Source organism: Talpa occidentalis, unplaced genomic scaffold (genome assembly GCF_014898055.3).
Source record: "Talpa occidentalis isolate TD23 unplaced genomic scaffold, MPIMG_talOcc4v2.1 talOcc4.8, whole genome shotgun sequence".
NCBI classification, from domain to species: domain Eukaryota; kingdom Metazoa; phylum Chordata; class Mammalia; order Eulipotyphla; family Talpidae; genus Talpa; species Talpa occidentalis.
In genome coordinates, this window is record NW_023605194.1 from 44,243,986 (window position 1) to 44,265,770 (window position 21,785).

Sequence of the window (21,785 nt, forward strand, 5' to 3'; positions counted from 1 at the left end):
TGGCTGGTCCTCTGGGCGTCTCCTTCTCCAGGCGAGGTCTTATTCTGTAGCTCCCGGAACTTGTCCCTCTCCTGCGCCACCATAACGCCTCCAGTGTCGTCATAGGCAAAGTCTGTGTAAGGCAGGAAGGACCACTGAGCAGGTTTTCTGATCCAGCAGACCAGGTAAAGGAGGAGTCAGAGTCCTCAATGGTTTTTTGCAGATTTTTTACTTAGATTACCAGGTACACGGCAGGAAGGAGTGCTGGGGGGCCGGGAGGCTGGCAGTCCTCCCAGCCCCCAGCAAATCCTCACTCTATCTGGGCTCTCCGGCGTTTTCTCTCTCTCTCTGTCAGCTTCTGCTGCTCTTGCTTCTCTTTCAGCTTCTTCTGCTGCTAGCATCCCTGTGACACCACCCTTACAAGTCCAGTCTCTCAGCCCAGGTGTACCCACTTCAGGTGCCCGCCATCAGGCATGCATTCAGGACCACAGGGTTCCCTCATCTATCCTAATGGAGGGAGGGCAGAAAAGCCCGATACCTTTTACCTACTCTACACAGACTATGGGGACTGGGAGCCTCCCAGCCCCCTGGCACACTTGCCTGCCGTATAAAAGCTCAATAAAAGCCTGAGAAATCCACCGAGGGCTCCAGGACTCTCCTTGACCCATCTGCTCAGATCACAGAGAACCAGCTCTGTGCTTTCTGGTACTACAGTGTTTCTCACAACTCAGAAAGAGCAGAAAGAGGTATCCAGAATCCAGCCACTACGGGATGAGATGCAGGAACTTCAACAACATTTGAGGATTCTTGGAGGAAGAAGTTCAGAGAAATCAACCCACCATTCCGAAGATGCCAGAATCCATCTCAGGGGAGGAGAGGGAGGCTGCCCTTAGCCCGAGTCTCAGCCGGTGGTGGCAAACCAACCTGCGACTCCGGGGATGCCAGACTCCTCTGGAGAGGACAAGGAGGTTACTCCCATGCTCCCGGCCCACCCAGTGATAACTCAGAAAATGAAGTGACAGCAGCCTATGGCCCCTGGGGATGAGGCTGCTGAACACCCACATGACAGAATTTACTACATACCGACCATACACCCAGGCAGAACTGGTGGACATGAGCAAACAGTTCTGCCAGAAACCAGGGGAGCCCTAGGCAGCCTGGCTGCTACGTTTGTGGGACCTGAGGGAGATGGGATTATTTGTACATCACAGGAGATGGAGAGACTGGCCTCAGTGACTTTACACCCATCCCTGAGACAGAGGCTGCAGCACAGACGGCAGTATGGCCAGGGTGATCACACCCTGCTGGAATGGATACTGGCTGCCATACGAACAGTATGGGCTGATGCAGGAGATGTGCAGAGACAATGAGCAGATGCCAGACGTATGCCGACCTGGTGCAGGTACTTCGGGAATTGGGGATGCATCTGGCCATGTTCAGTGTGAATACTCGTGGTCCTGATGACAAGCGTTTCACAGCAGGGATGAGAGATTTGGTATTGAAGAGTGTCCCCTCAGCCTCATTTGGATCCCTCATGGCAGTTCTAGCACCCTGTGTGGGACGTCAAATGCACGACGTCACAACAATGATAGCTAGCTGGGGTGAAGTCAAGAGCCAGTGCTCTCAAACTCAGAAAGGCATACGGGTAATTGTTGAACAATCAAAAGGAATGCCGAGGAGGACAAGGAAGCCTCTTGGCATCACAGAACCTGTTGAAGCTACCCATAACCAAAAGAGGACAGATTTAGTGGGAGCAGGTGCAGATGGCACTAAAATACACGCAAAGCCCGATGCATACTTGTTAATAAAAGAATTACAGAAGCAGCTGCAGGAAGCCCAGAGGTTCATGCCGTGAGAAGGACTGCTGCTATGGGAAGCCTGGAGGCGCCAGGCCTCAGGCACGAGCCCTGTGCCTGGAAAACCACCTGCTGCTGACCCCGTCCTCGGGCGATGGCCTGATCACTTTCGAATAGGGTGAGGGCCAAGGAACCCATCCACAGGGGATGGGTGGGGACCGGAGGCCACATGTGGATCTTGCCATCCACTGTCCCTGACTAATGTGCAAAGAGTTTTATGCTTTGGTAGACACAGGAGCTGAATGTACTCTGCTCTATGGAGATCCAGAAAAATTTCAAGGGTCTGCTTGTTACATTGATGGCTGTGGAGGCCAGAGTATCAAGGTCACAGCAGTGAGACTATCCCTGGGGATTGGGCGATTACCCACTGAAAGAGTCTAAAGTATATGTATCGCCCATGCTGGAGTACATCTGGGGGTGCATGTACTACATGGCTTATGGTTAGCGATTACAGCCGGAGAGTTTCCCCTTAAAGTGCATGCAGTAAAGGCAGCGGTGCGAGGACACGCTAAGCATCCGCCCATAAGACTGCCAGTCCCTAGGGGAATGATTAATACCAAGCAATATCAGTTGCCTGGAGGCCACAAGGAAATTACGGGCACAATATAGGAATTGGAGAAAGTGGGCATTGTGCATACTGCCCGCAGCCCCTACAATTCCGAGGTGTGGCCGGTGTAGAAGCCTGATGGCTCTTGGCATGACAGAGGATTATTGTGAGTTAAATAAAGTAGTTCCCCCCTTGCATGCTGCAGTGCCTTCAGGGGCAGACTTAATAGATGGTCTGAGCCATGAGCTAGACATGGATCATTTTTTAGCGTGTTTAGCAAATACTTCCCCCCTCCCCATAGAGACAGCTCCAAAGAGTCAAGACCAGTTTGCCTTCACCTGGGAAGGCCGGCAATGGACACTCACTGTGCTCCCACAGGGATATCTGCACAGCCCTACTCTGTGCCAGGGGCTGGTGGCAGCAGGTCTGGCCCGGTGGGAAAGGCCATCTTCAGTGCGTCTGTATCATTACATGGATGATGTTTTATTGACCGAGACTCTCTTGCTATTTGGAAAAGGCCGTATCTCTCCTATTGACACATCTGAAAACATGTGGCTGGCAATCAACGGAAGTGAACTGCATGGCCCTAGCCTGTGAAGGCTCCCCACATGTGCTGGGTGGCTCTGATTGCCCCTTGGGGTCATGGTCTGGAGGCCGATTTACAAATAACACCATGGGTGACTGCACAGTGGCCGCCACAGGTGCGTGTTACCCACCCTGGGGTGGCAGATCAGAATGCAGTCCTTCGGGGACATTTGTGATGTTTTGTGGCCTATTATTGTCACAGGGTGGTCCCCAGAATAAGAGGAAATTCCAGATTCCTCCCTGCCCCACCCAAAGGAGGGTGGATCTAAGAGAAGAAGCTGCAGAGGTGGGGAGGAAGGAAGGAAGCAAGATGGAGCCAGAAGGAGCCCTGGAGGAGGCACATGGAGCCAAGAGACACGTGAGGAAACTCAGCTTGCCTTTTGGTCATAGCAAGTAAAAGGGAAAAGCATCAGAAGTGGGTGAGACCCGTGGGGAGGTGAAAATGGCGGTTTTCTCTTGATTTTGATTTTGCTCTTTGCCTCCAAACTAGTCTTGTTGTTTCTGACCCTTTCTGTGGGTTCCCCACTGGAAGGTGCTTTGGACTTGTGACAGGCTTTGGGGCCTTGCTCTGGGCCACTCTTGCGTGGGTGGACTTTACCCATGAAGTAAAGGGCAGGTAACTTGGGTACTTGATTTAGAAACTATATTCTTTGCCTTTCCTTTATTGTTTCCTAATTGAATTAAAGTTCTTTTTCATTAAAGTCTCACAGGTTTTGTGTTGATGTGGCGGATGGCAGAACCTATTTAGAGCAAGCAGGTTTGTGGGGTCTGGGGTACCCCTCTCCCTGCCCTGTAACATTACCAACTCGCCACTCTTGCTACATGTAGAGCCCTGTGATGCCTCTTTACCGGCAAAGTGAGTATGGTCCTCACAACCTGGAAGGCCACGGATGCCACCTACAATATTATCTTCAGACACAAAATTGGCGTGTATGTTGCCAGATGGCAGGGATCTCCCATTGCTGGTACCAGTAACTTCCTTATCTTTCCGCCCCTAGGAGAACTGAACTTACTTATATTGTGATGTATACTGTTTGCTTTTGTGAGCCATGGCTGCAGTGCTTGTATTTGCCAAGGGAAACTTGTATACACTTGTGTATGGACTGTGTGGTGGAAAACCCTGAGGGGGTGGATTGTGGGGTAAGGAAAAGGGAAACGCATCAGGCTCTCCGGCCTCCCACTGTGCATGCGCACTCAGCCAGGGGCTGGAGGTGGCGTGGTGTGGAGTAGCGTGGTGTGGAGCTGCGTGGTGTGGAATGTGGTGAATGCAGCGGCAAACAGCGGGGAAATGAAAGCACCAACACGGCTGCTTGAAGCGTTGATGAACCTCCCCGGCATGGCATGGTTGCATTACACTCCCTGAATACTCATAGCCTATGGGTCTATTTTTATCCCCATTTTTACATAAGGAAACTGGGACAGAGAGGCTAAAGAAGTTACCAGGCCACACAGTAATGGATACTGAAGCCGGGCCCAGCCCAGGCAGTTCAGCCCGAGCCCACTCAGTGAGCACCTTCCCTCTGTCGCCTCTTGCATCTCACACCACAGCGCCCTGGCTCAAGAGCAGGGAGATCACCCCCACGGGCCTCTTCTTCCATCCCAGAGCTGAATCTTGAAGTCCTCGGTCCCGTGTGTTCTTCTAGCCTAGACCTCATCTATTCGCCCCATCCCACACCCCAACACTTCTGCTTGGCAGATGAGCCTCTGGCCCTCTCAGTTTGCTTCCCGAGGGCTGTCAGCAAGGCCCTATAAGGTGAAGACAGGGTGGGTGTGCGGGGGGCGGGGCAGGAAGCAGAAGTGAAGTGATGAGTTGTGTGGGGAGGCTGACACCATTTCAGAAGCCTCCTGTGAAGAGCAAGAAGGTCTGTTTAGGAGCTGCTCGACACAGGACTCCAGGTAGGAAAACAGGAGGGGTTTGAGGTAACTGGGAGCCCCTAAGTGGGGACAGATGAGCATGGGCATAAAACCACTACTTTGAGAGAAGAGCCTCATGGGGCAGGAAGTGCTGTTTCATGTAAGAAAGAGACTTGGTGCAAACTGCATGTGTTTATCTTTTTTGGTTGCTGAGTAATATTCCACTGTGTATATGCACCACATCTTCTTGATCCAGTCATCTATTTTTGGGCATTTGGGTTGTTTCCATAACTTAGCTATTGTAAATAGTGCTGCTATAAACACATGCAGTTTGCAGCAACATGGATGGAGCTAGAAGGGATCATACTCAGTGAAATAAGTGAGAAAGAAAAAGAAAAATACCGGATGGTCTCACTCATAGCAGGAATTTCGAAAACCTAAATAAGGGACCAGGAAAAAGACTAATTAATACAAAGTAAAAATCAAAATCAACAAGCAACTGTAAACCAGAGACACAGCACGAGGGGAAGGGAGAGAGAGAAGGGAAAAGGAAGGACTAGGGTCAAAATAAGGGGGGGCTGCAATTGTATGGGGAATATAACTAAAATGATAATACATACATTGTGCAAAAATGAAAAATGATGTAAGAATTATATAAAACAAAATATTAATTTTTTTAAAAAGCCTGAAAAATCCAAAAAAAAGGAAAAAAAAAAAGAAAGAGACTTGGATTCCAGACGGTGCTTTGGTGCTAACAAATTGGGCAGATTTGAGCCCACTCTGTGCCTCAGTTTCCTCATATACCAAGCAAAGAGGTTAGAGTACACAGTCTCTTTGGCCCTTCAGATGCTGACTGAGTCACTAAGAAAGCTGAAAACAACTGCCCTGGGAGATAAATGAGGAGGGACAGTATGGAGACCAAGTTCCTTGGATTAAGGTTATAAACTGTGCTGGCTTCCTTAGGGGGATGATCCCTAAGGAAGGGATTTTTTTTGTGTTTTGTTTTTTGTGTTTTTTTCCCCTAAATTCTTTATAGTTTTTTTTCTTTTCTTTATATATATATATATTACATCTTTTTTCTTTTTTGTACAATGTATACATTTTCATCATTGTTATAATCCCCGTACAATTCCCACCACCCTTATTTTGATCCTACTCCCTTCTTCCCCACCCCCCAATAGTGTGTCTCTGGTTTATAGTTGCTTGTTGATTTTGATTTTGATGTTTACTTTATTATAATTAGTCTTTTTCTTGATCCCTTATCTAGGTTTTCTAAATTCCTGCTATCAGTGAGACCACCAGAATTTTTCTTTTACTTTCTGCTTATATCACTGACCATGATCCTTTCCAGCTCCACCCATGTTGCTACAAATGGCATGAGTTTATCTTTTTTATTGCTGAGTAATATTCCATTGTGTATATGTAACACATCTTCTTGAACCAGTCATCTATTTTTGGGCAATTGGGTTGTTTCCATAGCTTACCTATTGTAAATAGTGCTGCAATAAACATAGGAGTGCAGGTGGATCCCAGGGCCATTGAAAGCCTCCTCTTCTGCAATTTACTTCCGTGGGGCTGCCATATTGCCAGGAATTCATTCAAGTCACTGCTTTGAACAAGGCCCAGAGGCTCCAGGTAGAGTGCAGGGGGAGTTCACATCCCCCATAAACCCAGGGCTCAGAGAGGCAGCTGCCTCTGCCAGGTGCCAGAGAGGAAAGGCCTCCAAGGAACTCAGTTTGTATAAGGGTAGAGAAAGGAGATTACAGATTATAAACAAACCCAGCTGAGGCTCCAGAGCCACCTCAAACTGGGGAAGAAACTTCAAGGTAATTGTTGTCCAACTGTAGGCAATAGGTAGCTCAGAGTTATTGCCAGGATCCCAGTGTGGCAGGGAATAAAAAAGAGGAGACTCAAGCATCAGTAGGAGACCTGGAGAACAAATTTCAAGACCTCTCCCTTGCAGGATCTTAGGATATAGGCATATGGGAGCATTTATTCTAGAATTCAGATTGATTTTCTTCCAGGAGGCGCAGAAAGAGGTCCCCAAAGGGGAAATGGAGAGAATAAGGATGAATCACAACCACCCTTTTTTCCCAGTTATGTCAAGAACCTAAGGTGCATATAGGGTGGGGATGGAGAGTAAGAGAGGAGTGAGTATTCTGGGGTCAAAGTAACATTTTCCAGAACCTAGATTTCTCTAGACTTACCAGGTCCCTCCCCAAAAATTGCTACAGCTATTGCCTGCCCCCTCCTCTCTACCCAGAGCACCCTCCCACCAGCAGCAGCTGATGCAAAGGATGAAGTCATCAATTTGGATCTCCACTAGGCTGAAATAATGAAATCAGGGCATCCTCTGCTTATATGTCCTTGGCCAAGTCACTTCTTCTCTGTGGGCCCATCTGTACAATGTTGAGGGTGGCCCATGTTTATAAGGGTAATTCCAGCTCTGACATTCAGTGACTTAAAAGAGATGGCATTCCCTCTGGATTCCACAGGTCCCAATAATCCTCAGCTGGGGAAGGAGCCTCTTGAAGCCCTGTGCCTCCTGTCTATGGAGCTCTATGGCCACCTGTGTGCTTCTCCAGGGGATCCTCCTCCTTCTGCTGCCTACACACACCCCTGCCCTCTGTGACACCTTCACACACACTGAGTGCAGTAAACACGAGACTTTCGTGCCCGGCACATGGCTGGCAGGGGAGGGAGTGGACGTGACCAGTCTCCGGCGCTCAGGCTCCTTCCCAGTGGACACAACCCACTACCTGCGGCCAGATGGCACCTGCACCCTCTGCAAGAACGTCCTGCAGGACAACACCCTCCAGCGCCTGCCCCTGGCCCTCGTGCACTGGCGTGCCCAGTCCTCTGTCTGCCAGCGCAAGGTAGTCAAAGCCAAGGTCAGCTCTGTCGAGGGTGTGGCCCAGGATGCAGCTAGCAAAATCCGCAATGATTGGCGGGGGGAGCTAGACGTGACTCCCAAGCCCACGGTCAATGCACGCTTGTCCATGGCCGGTTCGCACTCCGAGGCAGCTAACTTTGCAGCCACGAAAACCCTCCAGGATGAGTACAGCTTCACCAAGGATGAGGTGGAGTGTCAATTTTACAGGTGAGCTTGGGAGTGGGGTGGAGGGGGCATTAAAAAAAGGTGGGAAATTTAGGGTGGTGTAAAAGCCCAGGAATGGCAGGATGGGAACACAGAGACTGCCTCCACCAGGAGGAAACTGCAGGTAGAGTGCCCTATGGCCTTCCTCTCTGTAGTCCAGATCTGGAAGCACCCAGGCAGAGAACAGGTAGAGGGAAGCTAGCAGGCTGTGCCTGAGAACAAGATGCTGTTGAGGTCTTCCCAATAACCCCCTCTTCTATGAGCATTGGAAGTTCTGTGGGGTCCTTCCTGGATGGGGCAGAGACAGGAGACCTGGTTGGATCCCTCCCATCACTGACCTCATACGTCCTTTGATCCACTATTTTAGTCCAACTCTGTGTTGGGCATTAAGGCATTAGGCTCTGTGCTGGGCATTAGGGTTAGAGTACTGAGCAATTGCAATCACCCCCAGCCCTCCAGACCCAGATCCCAACCTGAGAAATGCATGCCTCCAGAGTAACCACTCTGATTTCTTATACCGGGACCCCAACTTTCCCCCATGGTGAGACAGGGCACCTATGTGGCCAGAGCTGTCAGGGGTCCATGCATGCAGGTCCCAATCGAGTGGACAGATAGCCTACAGCAACAGGACTACCTTCCAAAACCAGAACACACCATCAGTATAGTAGCATCTCTTTTTATAATCAGAAAATAAAGAGGAAAGAAAAAACTTTATTTTGAAAAGGAAAGTGCAAACTTATATACCAAGTCCTTATCACTGCAGGAAAACAGACAGGAAGGGTTTCTCTGCGGGCTCAGTGATTCAGTTGTTTAGGCTTTGGAGCCAGACCACCCGGGCTCAAGTCCTAGTTCGGCCACTTCCCTGTGACCTTGGGCCATGTTGAGGGAGTTATTGAATGGGGAAAATACTACCCACTACTGGACCTGATGTTTTTCTCTCCCTCAGTTTTAAACTAGTACACAACCCCCCACTGCACCCTGAATTCAAAAAGGCCCTCAGGGCCCTACTCCCCGAATTCAACAGCTCCACAGAGACTGAGTACTTCAGGCTCATCTCCGACTATGGCACCCACTTTATCCGGTCCATGAACCTGGGTGGCCGGATCTCGACCCTCACGGCCCTGCACACCTGTGAACTGGTCTTACAGGGATTGACAGATAAGGAGGTGGAGGATTGCCTGGCTGTCGAGGCTGAGGTCAGCATAGGCAGCCAGGTCAGGTCTTCAGCAGAATTCAAGGCCTGTGAGGAGAAGAGGAAGAACAGCAAGATAACAAACTCCTTCCACCAGACCTTCCGGGAACGTTATATTGACATAGTTGGTGGGCACCACACTTCCTCGCATGACCTGCTATTTGGGAACCATGCCAAGCCCGAACAGTTCTCACAATGGGTAGATTCGCTGAAGGACACCCCAGGCCTTGTGGACTACACCTTGGAGCCTCTGCATGTTCTGCTGAAGAGAGAGGACCCGCACCGCGAGGCCCTGAGACAGGCCGTGAGCAAGTATGTGTTGCACAGGGCTCGCTGGAGGGACTGCAGCCGGCCCTGCCCTAAGGGGCAGCAGAAGAGCCAACAAGACCCGTGCCAGTGCCTGTGCCATGGCATGGAAGTCACCAACCACGGCTGTTGTCCTCGAGAGAGGGGTTTGGCCCGCCTGGAGGTTAAGAACTTCCAGGCGACAGGCCTGTGGGGAGACTGGATCACTGCCACAGACGCCTATTTGAAGGTTTTCTTCGCAAGGAAGGAGTTGAGGACAAGCACAGTGTGGAACAACAACAACCCCACATGGCACACAACGCTGGACTTTCAAGATGTGGTCCTGACCACGGGGAGGCCCCTGAGGGTGCAGGTCTGGGATGAAGACTATGGCTGGGATGATGACCTTCTCGGCACATGTGACACAGAACCAAAATCTGGGTCACACGAGGTGAACTGCAACCTAAACCACGGTCACCTGAAATTTTCCTACCAAGCCAAGTGCCTGCACCACCTGACAGGGGATTTCTGCATGGACTATGCCCCCCAAGGGCGTCTGGGGGAGCCTCCAGGAAACAGGAGTGGTGCAGTGTGGTGAGAACAGCAGGCCTGAGGGGACTGGGATATTTGGCCTAACAGTGTTCTTTTTTTTTTTTAATGAATTTTTTAATTTTTTGCATCATGTTCATTTTTTAAAAAGATTTGCTTCCCCCCACCCCCTCAGGTGTAGTCCCCATAGTTTCCTTCACCAATGCACCCGTGCACCATCACCCCAGTCCCCTGTGCTCCTCCCTCCCTCCCTCCCTCTGATCCCTCTCCCTCCTCCTTCCCTGAAGTATGACTCTGATTTATTATTGTCTGCTTTTGCTTTGTTGTGTTTTGTACTGTTATTATTTTTTTACACTGATGCCTTATATGGTTCCCCTATATTCCTGCTATAAGTGAAACTTTCCAATATTTTTCTTTTTCCTTCTGACTTATTTCCCTGAGCATAATGCCTTCTAGCTCCATCCAATTGCTGCAAATGCCATTACTTATCTTTTTTGATTGCTGAATAGTATTTCATTGTGTATATATGCCACATCTTCCTGATGCAAACGTCTATTATGGGCATTTTGGTTGTTTCCACGTTTACCTATTGTAAATGTGCTGCAATAAACACAGGGGTTCAGGTGTTCTTTTGAATCAATGTTTTTGTGTCCTTTGGGTAGATCCCTAGTAGTAAAATTGCCGGGTGATATGGTAGCTCCATTTTAAGTAAATTGAGGGTCCAGTTCGCATTCTCACCAGCAATGTAGGAGAGGCTTAACGGGGTTCTCACAGACAGTGCCCATTAGTCCAATGGAAAAAAGCCTTTTTTTTTTTTTTTTTTTTTTTCACTGAAGTGGCTGAACTTACAGGCCTGCCCTGAATCTCCTTGTCCAAACTGGCTTAGCTCCTCCATATTCTTGGGCCCTGGAAATGAGCTGGGCTAGGCCACACCCTACATTCACAGCTGTACAGACACAGCAGCCATTCCCACCCAGCTTCTTGCTGTCATTTAAGACCTTTCTGGAATCCTTTCTAGTGTGGTAAGTGCCTTATCATATTAAATCCAATGCCCTCTGCCCCAGCTGTTCTGTTTGCTCTATCTTCTTTGCCCACCAAGTTTTGCCTCTCAAATGAATCATAAGTTGCCTTGACCTGTCTCATACACATAACCTGATACATAAAATGATGTGATGGCGGCAACTCTCTTGCTTACCTGTGACCATGCAGGTGCCTCTATTTTTCTGTCTCCTTTTCCTAATAAACTTGCCCTTTTAAAATGGAAAATAAACAGGGCCTCCCTGGTGGCGCAGCGGTTGAGCGCTGGGTTGCGAAACTGCCTGCAGCCTGTGCAGCGCCGGTTCGATCCCCGGCTGCTCCCCGGCCACCAGAGGAGGGTCCCACATGGCGCGCAGACCTCTCCTGCCGCCCGCTGCTCCCCTCAGCAGTGTACTTGGGTCCTTCTGCCTGCTCTGCTCCCCGCTCTGGCTCTGGTGAATTCTCTCACCCTCCTGCGCTTCTGACTGTACCCAGTGCATGTATAAACAAAACAAACAAACAAATAAATAAATAAATAAACATGCCTCTATAAAAAAATTAAAAAAAAAAAAATGGAAAATAAACAAATAAATGTTTAAAATGATGTGATAGTGATGATGAGAGCGACAAACAGGGCACAGAGATAACTTTCTGTTAGCAACCCTATACAACAGGACTGACAATTCACCCCAAGAGCAGGCAGATAATATAAATAAATTGCCTTTTTTCTTTTGTTGGAAATGTGGGAACCCAAAATATTTTGTGCCCATAACTCTGTGATTTGAAAAACAACAACATACACTTGGTGATAAATGGCAGTGGACATTCATGTCCCAGCTGGTGACAATAGGAACATTGTGGACTAAAGTGAATGGAAGAACATCTCTAAAGTTTGGCCTGCAGCTCTGCATCAGCCCAATGGCCCCTTGCAGAGTATGAACCCATGATTTCCAGTCTTCCAGCTTCTTAAAATACCCCGAAATCCCATTTTGATATCTGATTATTGGCAATTCACTTCACTCTTTAAAAACAACCCAATGTAGGCAAATCTGGTACAAAACAAAGAAAACATAAAATGGGCCATAACTAATCCCGAGCAATCAATTTGAAAACTCCAATTAAAACAGAACCCTCTTGACAGTTTGAAAACTTCCTCCTGCCCCACCATTTGAGGGAGAGAACCAACAGTTCCAATAAGATGGTATCTGAGGGTCTCCTGGCTTTGGCAGGCAATCAACCCCAGAGCCTCAGGTTCTCATATATATCAGGTGTTTCATGTACCTCGGACACAGGTCCCAGAACACAGCCCTATGGGGTGGGCGGCAAAACTCAGGGTGGCCTCCAAGACATGAGATGTAGGGATGTGGCTTTGCCAGACCATTGTCAGAGGGGCTCAGAACTACTGCACAACCCTCCTGACTTATTGCAAACTCCCTACACTTTAATCCCTTTGGGTTTTGTGTGATCCAGCAGCTCAAATGCCCAGCCCTGAATCCCCAAGTGGGGCGGGAGGTATGGTGAGCTTGACAAGTCCAGTTGCAACCACCGTTCTCACACGTTTCCGTTCACAGCCTCACACACAAACAGGGGCACAAGAATAATCTTGAAACTTCACACTGGCTGCTGTGCTTATTGAAAATAAACATGGGTGTGGGCCATACCTTTGGGGTTAAGGAAGCAGGGGCAGGGTGGGCCTGGCTCCCGGACAGCTCCAGCAAGGATGGGAGTCATTCATGTGCCCTGGTGGTCAGTGACTCAGGCAAGTCTCTCCGCTGCCTGGGCTGCCCCAAAGAATGCTCCTTTTCTACTAACTTCTTGAGACTGTTTAGAGGGAGGAGGTTTTGAGCCTTTCTGGAAGGTGAGTTCTATAAAAGGGGTCCTGAAAGGTATTCTACTTGGCCCTGCTGGTTTTACATGTAGGGAAAGTGAGACCCCAAAGAAGGGATTTAACTGTGGCCACAGAAGTTCGTGGCAGGGCCAAGTCTTGAGTCCTGGGGACTACAGTCTGAATAAAACTTAGGGAGGCCAATAGAATTTGGGAAGGAGGACTCTTGGGGAGAAGGTGTGGTGAGGCGGAGGGGAAGGAATGGTCCCTGTCGAGGGAAGGCAGCAGTGGCACCCTTAGCCCTAACTCAAGGCCACCCCCTTGATATTTTTGTTTCACCCCCCTTAGGTAACCCTCCACTATGCCAGCTCTCTTCCATTTGCTGGCCCCAGAGGGCACAGGAGGCTGACCTGCCTGAGCTGGTCAGTGGGCAGGAGATGGGGGTCTGCAGAGATTAGGGCTTCTACTCCTCTTGTTGCATGGCAACCCCGCTCTAAATCGGGTTGCCTGACTGTGGATCCCCACCCACACACTCAAAGGGACTTACACTGCAGGCACACACAAAAAGTTAACAAAAGATTTATTTACAAGGGAAGGGGAAATGAGAAAATGTACAACTCAGAGAGTAAAGAGGGAGATAAATTCTTAAATGCGTCCTACCCATTCCGCCGACCCGGAATCCCAAATGACCCACTGAGACAAAACCTGCCTGGCCAAGATAACGAGCCAAGTGAGCCCCAGACCCCACTGATATGGCTGGTTATAAACCGAGGCTTGAGAAAATGGCTGCTTAACTAGACTCTTAGGTCCTTGCAACCTCCCTTTGGGGATCATGGGATTTGTAGTGCCCAGGGTCTTCATGGAGTGGGGATGGCATCCACGAAACCTGTATGGAATTCGCTCAGGACATCCCTTCCCCTTAACACTTTCAGTGTCCCCCAGTGAGGGGGTGCTGCTTTGAGAAGCTGTAGACACTCTCCAGTGTTCTTCATTCCCCCACATCTGTCACCTATCACATTCCTGCCGTCTCATATTGCCCGCTTCTGCCTCTGCAGCTCGGGCCATTAATACTGCTTGCCTGGAATAGTCTGTCTAATCACTCCTCAGCCTTTTGGCTAAGATCAAGTGTGGAATAGTCTTCCTCCAGTCCCCTCACTGATCTCTAGACACCCATCTGCCCCTCCCTGTCCCAAAATTCCACAAACACCATAGTGGCAGCAACCAATCCATAGCCCCACAGGCACCACTCCAAGGCAAACCCCCGCAACTCTGCCTGAGGAACCCCTGCAATTTTCTCTGCCTGCCACATTGGAAGGTCAAAGTGCTAGGGGATAGTGAACATGCCCAGTCCAGCTCAGAACAGCCTTCAACCAATGGCCCGTGGGAGGTGGTGTATGAACACCCCAGCTCTCTCCACCTCGGCGAGAATAATGCTGAGGGGAGTAGTCTGTCCTGGCTCCCAGAGATGCCCACAAGATCAAACTCCAGTTACCACAGCCGTAACTTGCTTGACTGCACATGCTCTATTTGCTGTCTCCCTCCCTGTCTCAATTTCCCACTCTACTGGTATTTTCTGGAATTACCTCCCATATAAACAACCTACCTGTGAATCCCCATCTCAAGGTCAGACTCAGGACATCAGCTAAGACACACATCTGACCACATCATTGTCTTGCTTAAAACCTTCATTGACTCCTTGTGCCCTTGAGATAAAGCACAATCCCCCCAAAATGACCCTCAGGCCCGGCATACTAGCTTTGCTCTCAATTCCGTCCCCCCGCTAAGCTCTGCCTCACTGAGCTGATTGTTGGCCATGCTCCTCTCTTGCCCTTCACACATGGTGCCTCCTCTTTCTGGAACTTTCTCCTTAGGAGAAAAGAACCAAGTAAGTCAACTTAGCCTTCAGGTTTCAACTTCAAAGGCAGCTACCTCCAGGAAGACTTCCCTGACTGCCAAGTCTAGGTCATGGCCCCTAGTACACTGCTCCCATGTTTCCCCATCATAGCACTGTGAGACCCAGGGCCACTCCTATCTTATTCATAAGCGATCATCGAGTCCAGCACCTGACATAAATTTATGCTTAAAAAATATATTGGATGGATGATTAGATGGGTGAATGAATAAAATCCACCAAAGAATCTTCTTGCCCCTGCCTGAACTCTCCTGGATCGTCACCTCTGGAGGTAGCTATTCTACTTGAGGAAGGTTCTAACCATGAGCTGTCATGTTCTAACCATGAGTTGTCATGTGACACAGAAGCCTGCTTTCTAAATGCTCCAGGCCCGGTGGTGGCTTGGTTGGGCAGAAAGACCACTAGGCTGACTCCTGTCCAGGCAGCCGTGCCTCTCACTCCTCCCTGTGAAGGAGCCACGGAAGGGCCACTCACTGCCAAGGTGGTGGTCACGTGGGAATGAGCCAGCTGCCCTCCTCTGTTACTGACAACAGAAGTGAGGCTCCTCTTGTGGCAGGTGAAGAATGGTCTTAATTGTTACCTACCCAGCCTTCTGCTTCTCAATGAGCCCCATCACCAGCTGAGTTGGGTCCAATGGGGCAGTTCTTGCTCAGGGCACCGCTAGTGCCCCCTTGGCCTAGGTAGTTGTAGAAGGGCCAGGTTCACCTCCTTAACCTGCTCGTGGGATTCCTCTCCCCCATCCCTCTCCCCCTTGCTCACCCCTGACTGAAGAAGTTCTTTCCAGTCCAGCCGTCCACATCCCAGGATGCCACACACATAAGTGGGGCAAACAGTATCCTCCTGACTTCACACTGTCTGAGATGACAGTGCTGGGTCACAGATGACGTGCTCACGGGGTGCTTAGGGTTTGTGTCATGTAGAAAGAGATCAATTGCTGTCACAAATAGGACCCTCGAGATCAGCCAAGGATGAACATCCAACCCAGAGTAGCAGGGCCGGCAGGCAAAAGAGCCTGAGGGACATGGACAGGGTTCTCGCACCACTGCGGCTGTGATGGCAGAAAGAGAGGTGAAAGAAAATGAAATGACCCATCCACACATTCACCACACGCTAACCATAGTGATCTAGCCCATCAACTTTGATTCTGATGTGACTTTGAGCCCCAACCTCAGTCAGCTCTCTTTAGTACACCACAATCTCGGAAAACGCAGCTGCAGGCCCCAGGGTACGCCACGTGAAATGAGGGGCTAGAACAATGATTGTTGTATCACTTTCCAGCTTGAGTTGGGGGCCGGGCCCTGATTGAACCCGTCATCTAGACCCTGACTCTCAGTGGGCATGGCCGAATGGACCCAATAGCCCCATCACCCCAAATCTGCTCAGTGGACATCCTCCACGACACCACCTTTCCAGGATTGGAAGAAGCTCTGCTGCTTAGCCTTTCTCTTCCCAAAGGCCCCAACAGGCAACCCAGCCAGCCAGACCCAAAGGAGCTGGTATTGTTTTGACGGGTATATGGGAATTTGTTACTCTGGGGCTCCCACTCACATCTGGACTCACAATTACTCTCCACCACAGCTGGTTCTGGTTTCCCTAAAAGGAGCAGTGACACGTCACCTGCTGGCAGGACACGGCTTGCCCCTGGGAGCCCAAACTCCTGTGAGACTCAGCGGTCATGACATGAGGTTGCCCCTCCGTCTCCCTTTCCTCCTGCTCCATCAGCAGCTTTAGGTCTGGGACCTCCGCCCAAGGTCCTGCCACGCGGGAGGACCTAACGAAGCGAGGACCCTGATCATTTTATAGAGCATTTCTCCAGTCGGCGCAGTGGAGAAAGACCTCGCTGCCGCTCCTCGCCGCTCCGGTCCATTATTTTTCTCTCACTCACACCCAAATGAAATAATAAATGACAGCTCTTGGCATGTTTCAAGGACTGTACTTGCGTGAGTCCATTTGCTCTTGCCAACAACTTTCTGAGGTGACTGGACTCAACCCCTTTTTAGAAAGCTGGGGTCTTCCTCTCACACTGGCTCCAAACCTCCTCCACCAGCCCCGGCGCCCGACTCCTGAAATGCTGGTCGTGAATCTCACGCTGCCTCCCTCTCTCCCGCATTGTCCTCCAAACCCTCCTCACCGCCACGCCCTGAGGTAGCTGGCAAGACCCTGCCACTTCTGTTCTTTCCGATGCTACAAGCATTTCTCATTCAGCATTTGTCATTCATGGCTTAAGTGCAGTCACAAGGTTGCATGAGCATCACCTCCGTCTCTGCCTGAAGATGGTCATGGTCTCTCACGCAAACTCTGTCCCCAAGAAACAGTTCCTTCCCCTTCTCTCCACCCTCAGCCCCTGGTCACCTCTATTCTACTGCCCGTCTCTGTGAATTGGCCTGTTCAAGGCACCTGCCTTGAGTGGAGCCAGGGAATATGGCCTCTTTCACTTAGCACACTCTCCCGAGGTCCACGCGTGTGCGGGTGGCAGGACTTCGGCCCTACAATGGCTGAACACGTCCCAGGGCAGGGACACAGTACTCCGTGCCTCACCACAGTGGACACTCGGGGTGTTTCCACCCTTAGGCTACTGTGAATTATGCTGTTATGAACACTGGGGTACAAGTATCTGTTTAAGTCCCTGCTTTCGCTTCTTTTAGACATCTACTCAAGGGAGGAATGGCTAGACTTTGTCAGGTTATGTCGAACCCTCTGAGGAGCACCACACTGTTTCCCATAACCTGCCGCTGGCTTCTCAGCTAGCCACTGCCTTGACCTTCCAGTGCCCACCTTCCCACCCACCAAATCAGACACAACCCCACATCCAGCTCAGCTCTCCGGCATGGGAGACACCACCCTCGTGCTGATGACCTGGCCATGGCATTTCCAAGTCTTCCCGGGCACTAAGGGCCCAGGCCTCCCCACCTCTCTGCCCACCCCTTTGAGTTCTCCCCGTGAGCAATAGATGCCTCCCTGGTACGCTCTCTCATTCTGTCTTATCACCACTATTTCCATTGCCCTTACCACAGGCCTGACATAGTAGGTGCTCAATAAACACTGTTGATTGAATGAATGATGCTGACGTGCTTCCCCGTACAGGACCATGAGCTCATTGAGGGTAGGGACCACGGCGCCTCTATCTCAGTATTTCCACCAAGCCTGGTGTGAAAGGGAAATCCCCAACAAGAAAGCACTGTCGGGCCATAGTGAATGAACATGGCTGAGAACTGAGGACAGATGGTTTGTGGAGGGGGCAGGGGGGGCAGCAAGATGGGAAGGGTGAGAAAAAGGGAGCAAGACCAATTCTCCCCTTTTACTTTGAAACTATGTGAGACCCTCAGCCCGGAGAGCTGCTGTGTTTGGAAAAGGGGGCCTTGATCCAGAGGGAAGCCAGGGGGCCCTGCTCTGGCGCATGGGCCTCAAAGGCACACAAGCGAAGATGGGCTTCAAGGGCTGCTTTGCTTTTACCTTTTACTTTTCCATTTCTTAAGTACCTGCTATGGGACAGGCCCCCCCAGGCATTATTTCATTTACTTGTCCTGAGAGACCCGCCTTACCGCTGAGGAAACGGAAGCTGAGGAAGGCTTCCTAACGTGCCCTGGCTGCCTAGTGCTGGGAAAGCTGCGGCCAATGGCTCTGGGTTTGCGCCCTACTCCTGCTTCCCATTGACACCCCAGCCTGGCTGCCCTTGGCCACTGCAGACCTCAAGCAATATTCACTGCCCTAACCTCCCCCTGCCTCCCCCCAGCCGGCGCAGAGGGTCTCCCGGGGTCTCTTCCTTCTCTCTGGCTCCTCACTCCCTCCATTCTGGCCCATCTTACATGGAAGGGTCCTTGCCCACCATGCCCGGGGCCTTCTGGAATCCCCACAGGCTGCACATAGCTCTCCAGGGTCTAGAAGTTAGGGCACAGGTGGTTCCCTTCCCGGGGCCCCCACAGAACCAGCCCCCCAGCTCCTATGCCCACCTCTAGACCAGAAGAGCACTGGGAAGGCCGGATTTGGGAATGCCCTAGCCAGAAGGACAAGCAGGGGGCAGCATCTACTGGGCATCCCTCTGTGTGGGACGCTGGACTGGGCATGCCAACCTCCTTCTGTCACCCTGACCCATTCCATTGCGAGCAGGACAGATGGGGGCCTGCTCACGGTCATACACCCGGGGCCAGAGAGGCCCACTCCTTCTAATTCTAAAAAGCAACCACTGCCTTCTCATTCCAAGGGCCCTCCTCACCCAAAGGGCAGCTTTTGCTGGAGGCAGCTGTGGGGGAGGGGGCACCCAGAGTACAGGACTCCAGCCAGGCCAGAACCCCCTCCTCACGCCTTACAGAGCGAGCTGGGTGGAGGCGAAAGAGGAGGCTGTGTTGAAGCTGGAGCAGGCCATCCACGTGTAAACATCTGTTTATAATTCAAAACACAAAACAAAAAGATGGTTTGCTGAGCTAATTCACAGGCAGATGAGACGGTAGGGAATGATAGAGGTTTGTTAGGAACCCAAATTGCTTTCAAGTCCCTTGGACGTCATTTAAACCATGCAAATGTGCTTATTCAGCAAACCATGCAAATTAGCTTATAAACCCTGAGTAATCCTTGGCGATCAGTGTCTGGGACATGAAGCAGGTGCTGTGGGGACCCCAGCTGGGTCATACGGTAGCTTTTCTTGGTTTTCATCTGTCGTGTATCTGAAAATAATACTAGGGTTTTCCTTGAGAAGGTTCAATGATTTCGACGTTCTGGTCAGTTCTTCCCTAATTATGTCTCCCAACTATTTCCAAAGAGCATGCCTTTGTTTATTGTCTTTGTGCAACAGGGGCCGAGACTGGCTACTAGATAAATGCTCATTTTGCACAAAACTGTGCAAAAAGGCCCTTATTGATTCCATCTGGAGGGAACAGAATACCCAAGCCTTCCCAGACAGGTGTGTGTGGTGTGCTACACCCTCACTTACTAAGTGACCTGGAGCCAGTGGCTCCCCCTTGAGCCCACAGTTCGTCATGTCGCTTGGACATGCTGGCAGTTAAGCCAGTTTCAGATCACACATATACCCATGTGTGGGGCAGGATGGGATGCAGAAGCAGCAGCCAGTGTTATGGGCACACAGCGCTAGAAAGGGTCCCTGCTGTGGGCCGATTCCTCTCCTGCCCCAGGTCCTTCAGATGGCTGAGGGCTACCTCTTATCAAGGGGGGCAGGTAGAGAGGGAGCAGAGTGGATTGAAACAATATTTCAGGTGTACATACCAACTAAAACAGTAATCATTCAAAGATGAATAAACAGGCAAAATAAAACCTCATTATGAGGCATATGAAAAATTTTGTAACTTTAAGAAATGAAAAATATAGCATGAGAGAGAGAGAGAGAGGAAGAAAATACTTTTGAAAAAGATTTACAACATGAGATGCTCTATACAATCTACTCAGTCAAGAAACACACAGACTGCACTGCGTGGGGAGCCTCAGGGACACAAGGACCTCCGTCTGTAGCCTGCTTCTCCGGTCTGCTGCTGTCACCTCCCTGCCAGGAGACCCGCTCTGGCTGGAGCCAACATTCCTCCTCCTCAAATCTTCCTTGGAAAATCTCAGTAAGACGTCTTGATCCTGATTGTCCGCAGCCAAGGAGTGAGTGGGCTAGAGCACTGTGTGGGGGAGCCAAGGCAGGAGGGACAAGCCTGTCCCCAGTACAACAGCCTAATGCAGGAGAGGGGCAGAGAAGCCCAGGGATGGGGCCACTCCCACAGGGCCCCCATCACACCCTACCACCAAGTGCTTCCACAGCCCCCACTGCCAGGTCTTTCCTTCCCAGGGGGTTGGAAACTTCAGGACGCTTGACCCCTCAGAGCCTAGATTATGGAGAGTCTCTCCCAAAACCCTTGTGACAATGACGTGACCTCCCCTTGTGAAGCAAATAAACACGCTGTCATCTCACAAGCCCAGGAAACAGCCACCAACACCCAACGGGTGGAAAGGCCATCCGGGTATCCAACGGAAGCCACACTGCCAGCTCTGAGGGTGGGGAGGGGTGTCTTTTGGGAGAAATCTCTCTCTGCTATCCCTTAACCGGGTCGTTAAGACCCTTCTGGTCACACAGCAAATGCTCAGGATAAGCTCTGATTGGCCTCAGTGGCCGCTTGAGTCCATGCCTAGCCCCCAGCCAATCCCAGCGTCGGGACCACGGGGTAGACAGGGTGGCTCTCAGTTCCTGTTGTGCCTGAGATGGAAACTCAGAGATGGTCACTAGAAGATGAGTAGGGACTGGAGAGAAGACAACCACATGTCCACTCTGTGGCCCCAGAATACATGGGGACCTAGTGCTCATTTCAGAGGCTGTTGGAGTCAGCTCTGGGTACTGGAATCCCGGCCATTTTCAATGATGGGAAGAAAAAATGCATGGTGCAGTTTGTACGTCAAGAAGCAGAGAAAATGGGCTACTAGATAAATACTCATTTGGAAAAATATCCATTATATTCTCTGCTTTATGGCTTTCACCAAAATGTATTCCAAATGAATTAAAGAACTAAATTTAGAAAACAACATTGTGCAAAAATTCAAAGAAAACATAGGAAATAAACATAGACCTGTGGAGAGGGAAGGTTGCTTACACATGGTATAAGAAACCAAATGCAGCATTTGACTACATCATAACTTACAATGTTACAGGGCAGCCCCGATATAAAACGGGTTTCCTGACTGTGGGTCCTCACCCTGCACACTTAAAAGGGACTTAATACTCCGCTGCAGGCACACACAAAATGTTAATAAAATATTTATTCACAAGGGAAGGGGATGTGAGGAAATGTACAACTCAGGTTGAAAAGTGGGAGATAAATCTTAAATGCATCCTACCCGATCAGCAGGCCTGGAATCCCAAATGTCAGTCTGAGAGCTGGCCGCGAGCCACGAGCCATGAAACCAGGAGGTGAGAGAGAGAGAGAGAGAGAGAGAAAGAGACCCCAAGGCCCACTTGTCTGGTTTTTATACCAAACCTGGCTGCTTAACTCCACCCTCAGGTCCCAGCAACCTTCCCTTTGGTGGTGATGGGATTTGTCTTTCCCAATGTCCTGATGGCTGTGGTCTGGAGTTGGGGTAAGTCCACAAAGCCTGCATGGAATTA

General features: G+C 50.3%; 1 protein-coding gene across 1 annotated transcript; it reads left to right on the plus strand.

Annotated features, from left to right (window-relative positions):
- Window positions 1-4,790: 4,790 nt before the first annotated feature.
- On the plus strand, window positions 4,791-10,021 carry LOC119233556 (perforin-1-like). The gene is made up of 3 exons (XM_037496000.2): window positions 4,791-4,863; window positions 7,317-7,921; window positions 8,865-10,021. Exons 2-3 carry the CDS (start codon window positions 7,383-7,385, stop codon window positions 9,991-9,993), a joined length of 1,668 nt encoding a protein of 555 aa, XP_037351897.1. The 5' UTR covers window positions 4,791-4,863; window positions 7,317-7,382; the 3' UTR covers window positions 9,994-10,021.
- The last annotated feature ends 11,764 nt before the right edge of the window (window positions 10,022-21,785 follow it).

Coding starts and splice junctions, on each gene's coding strand:
- LOC119233556 (XM_037496000.2), top strand. CDS start 7,383: ATGGCCACCTGTGTGCTTCTCCAGGGGATCCTCCTCCTTCTGCTGCCT. Junction 7,922..8,864: donor GTGGAGTGTCAATTTTACAG/GTGAGCTTGGGA, acceptor TCTCTCCCTCAG/TTTTAAACTAGTACACAACC.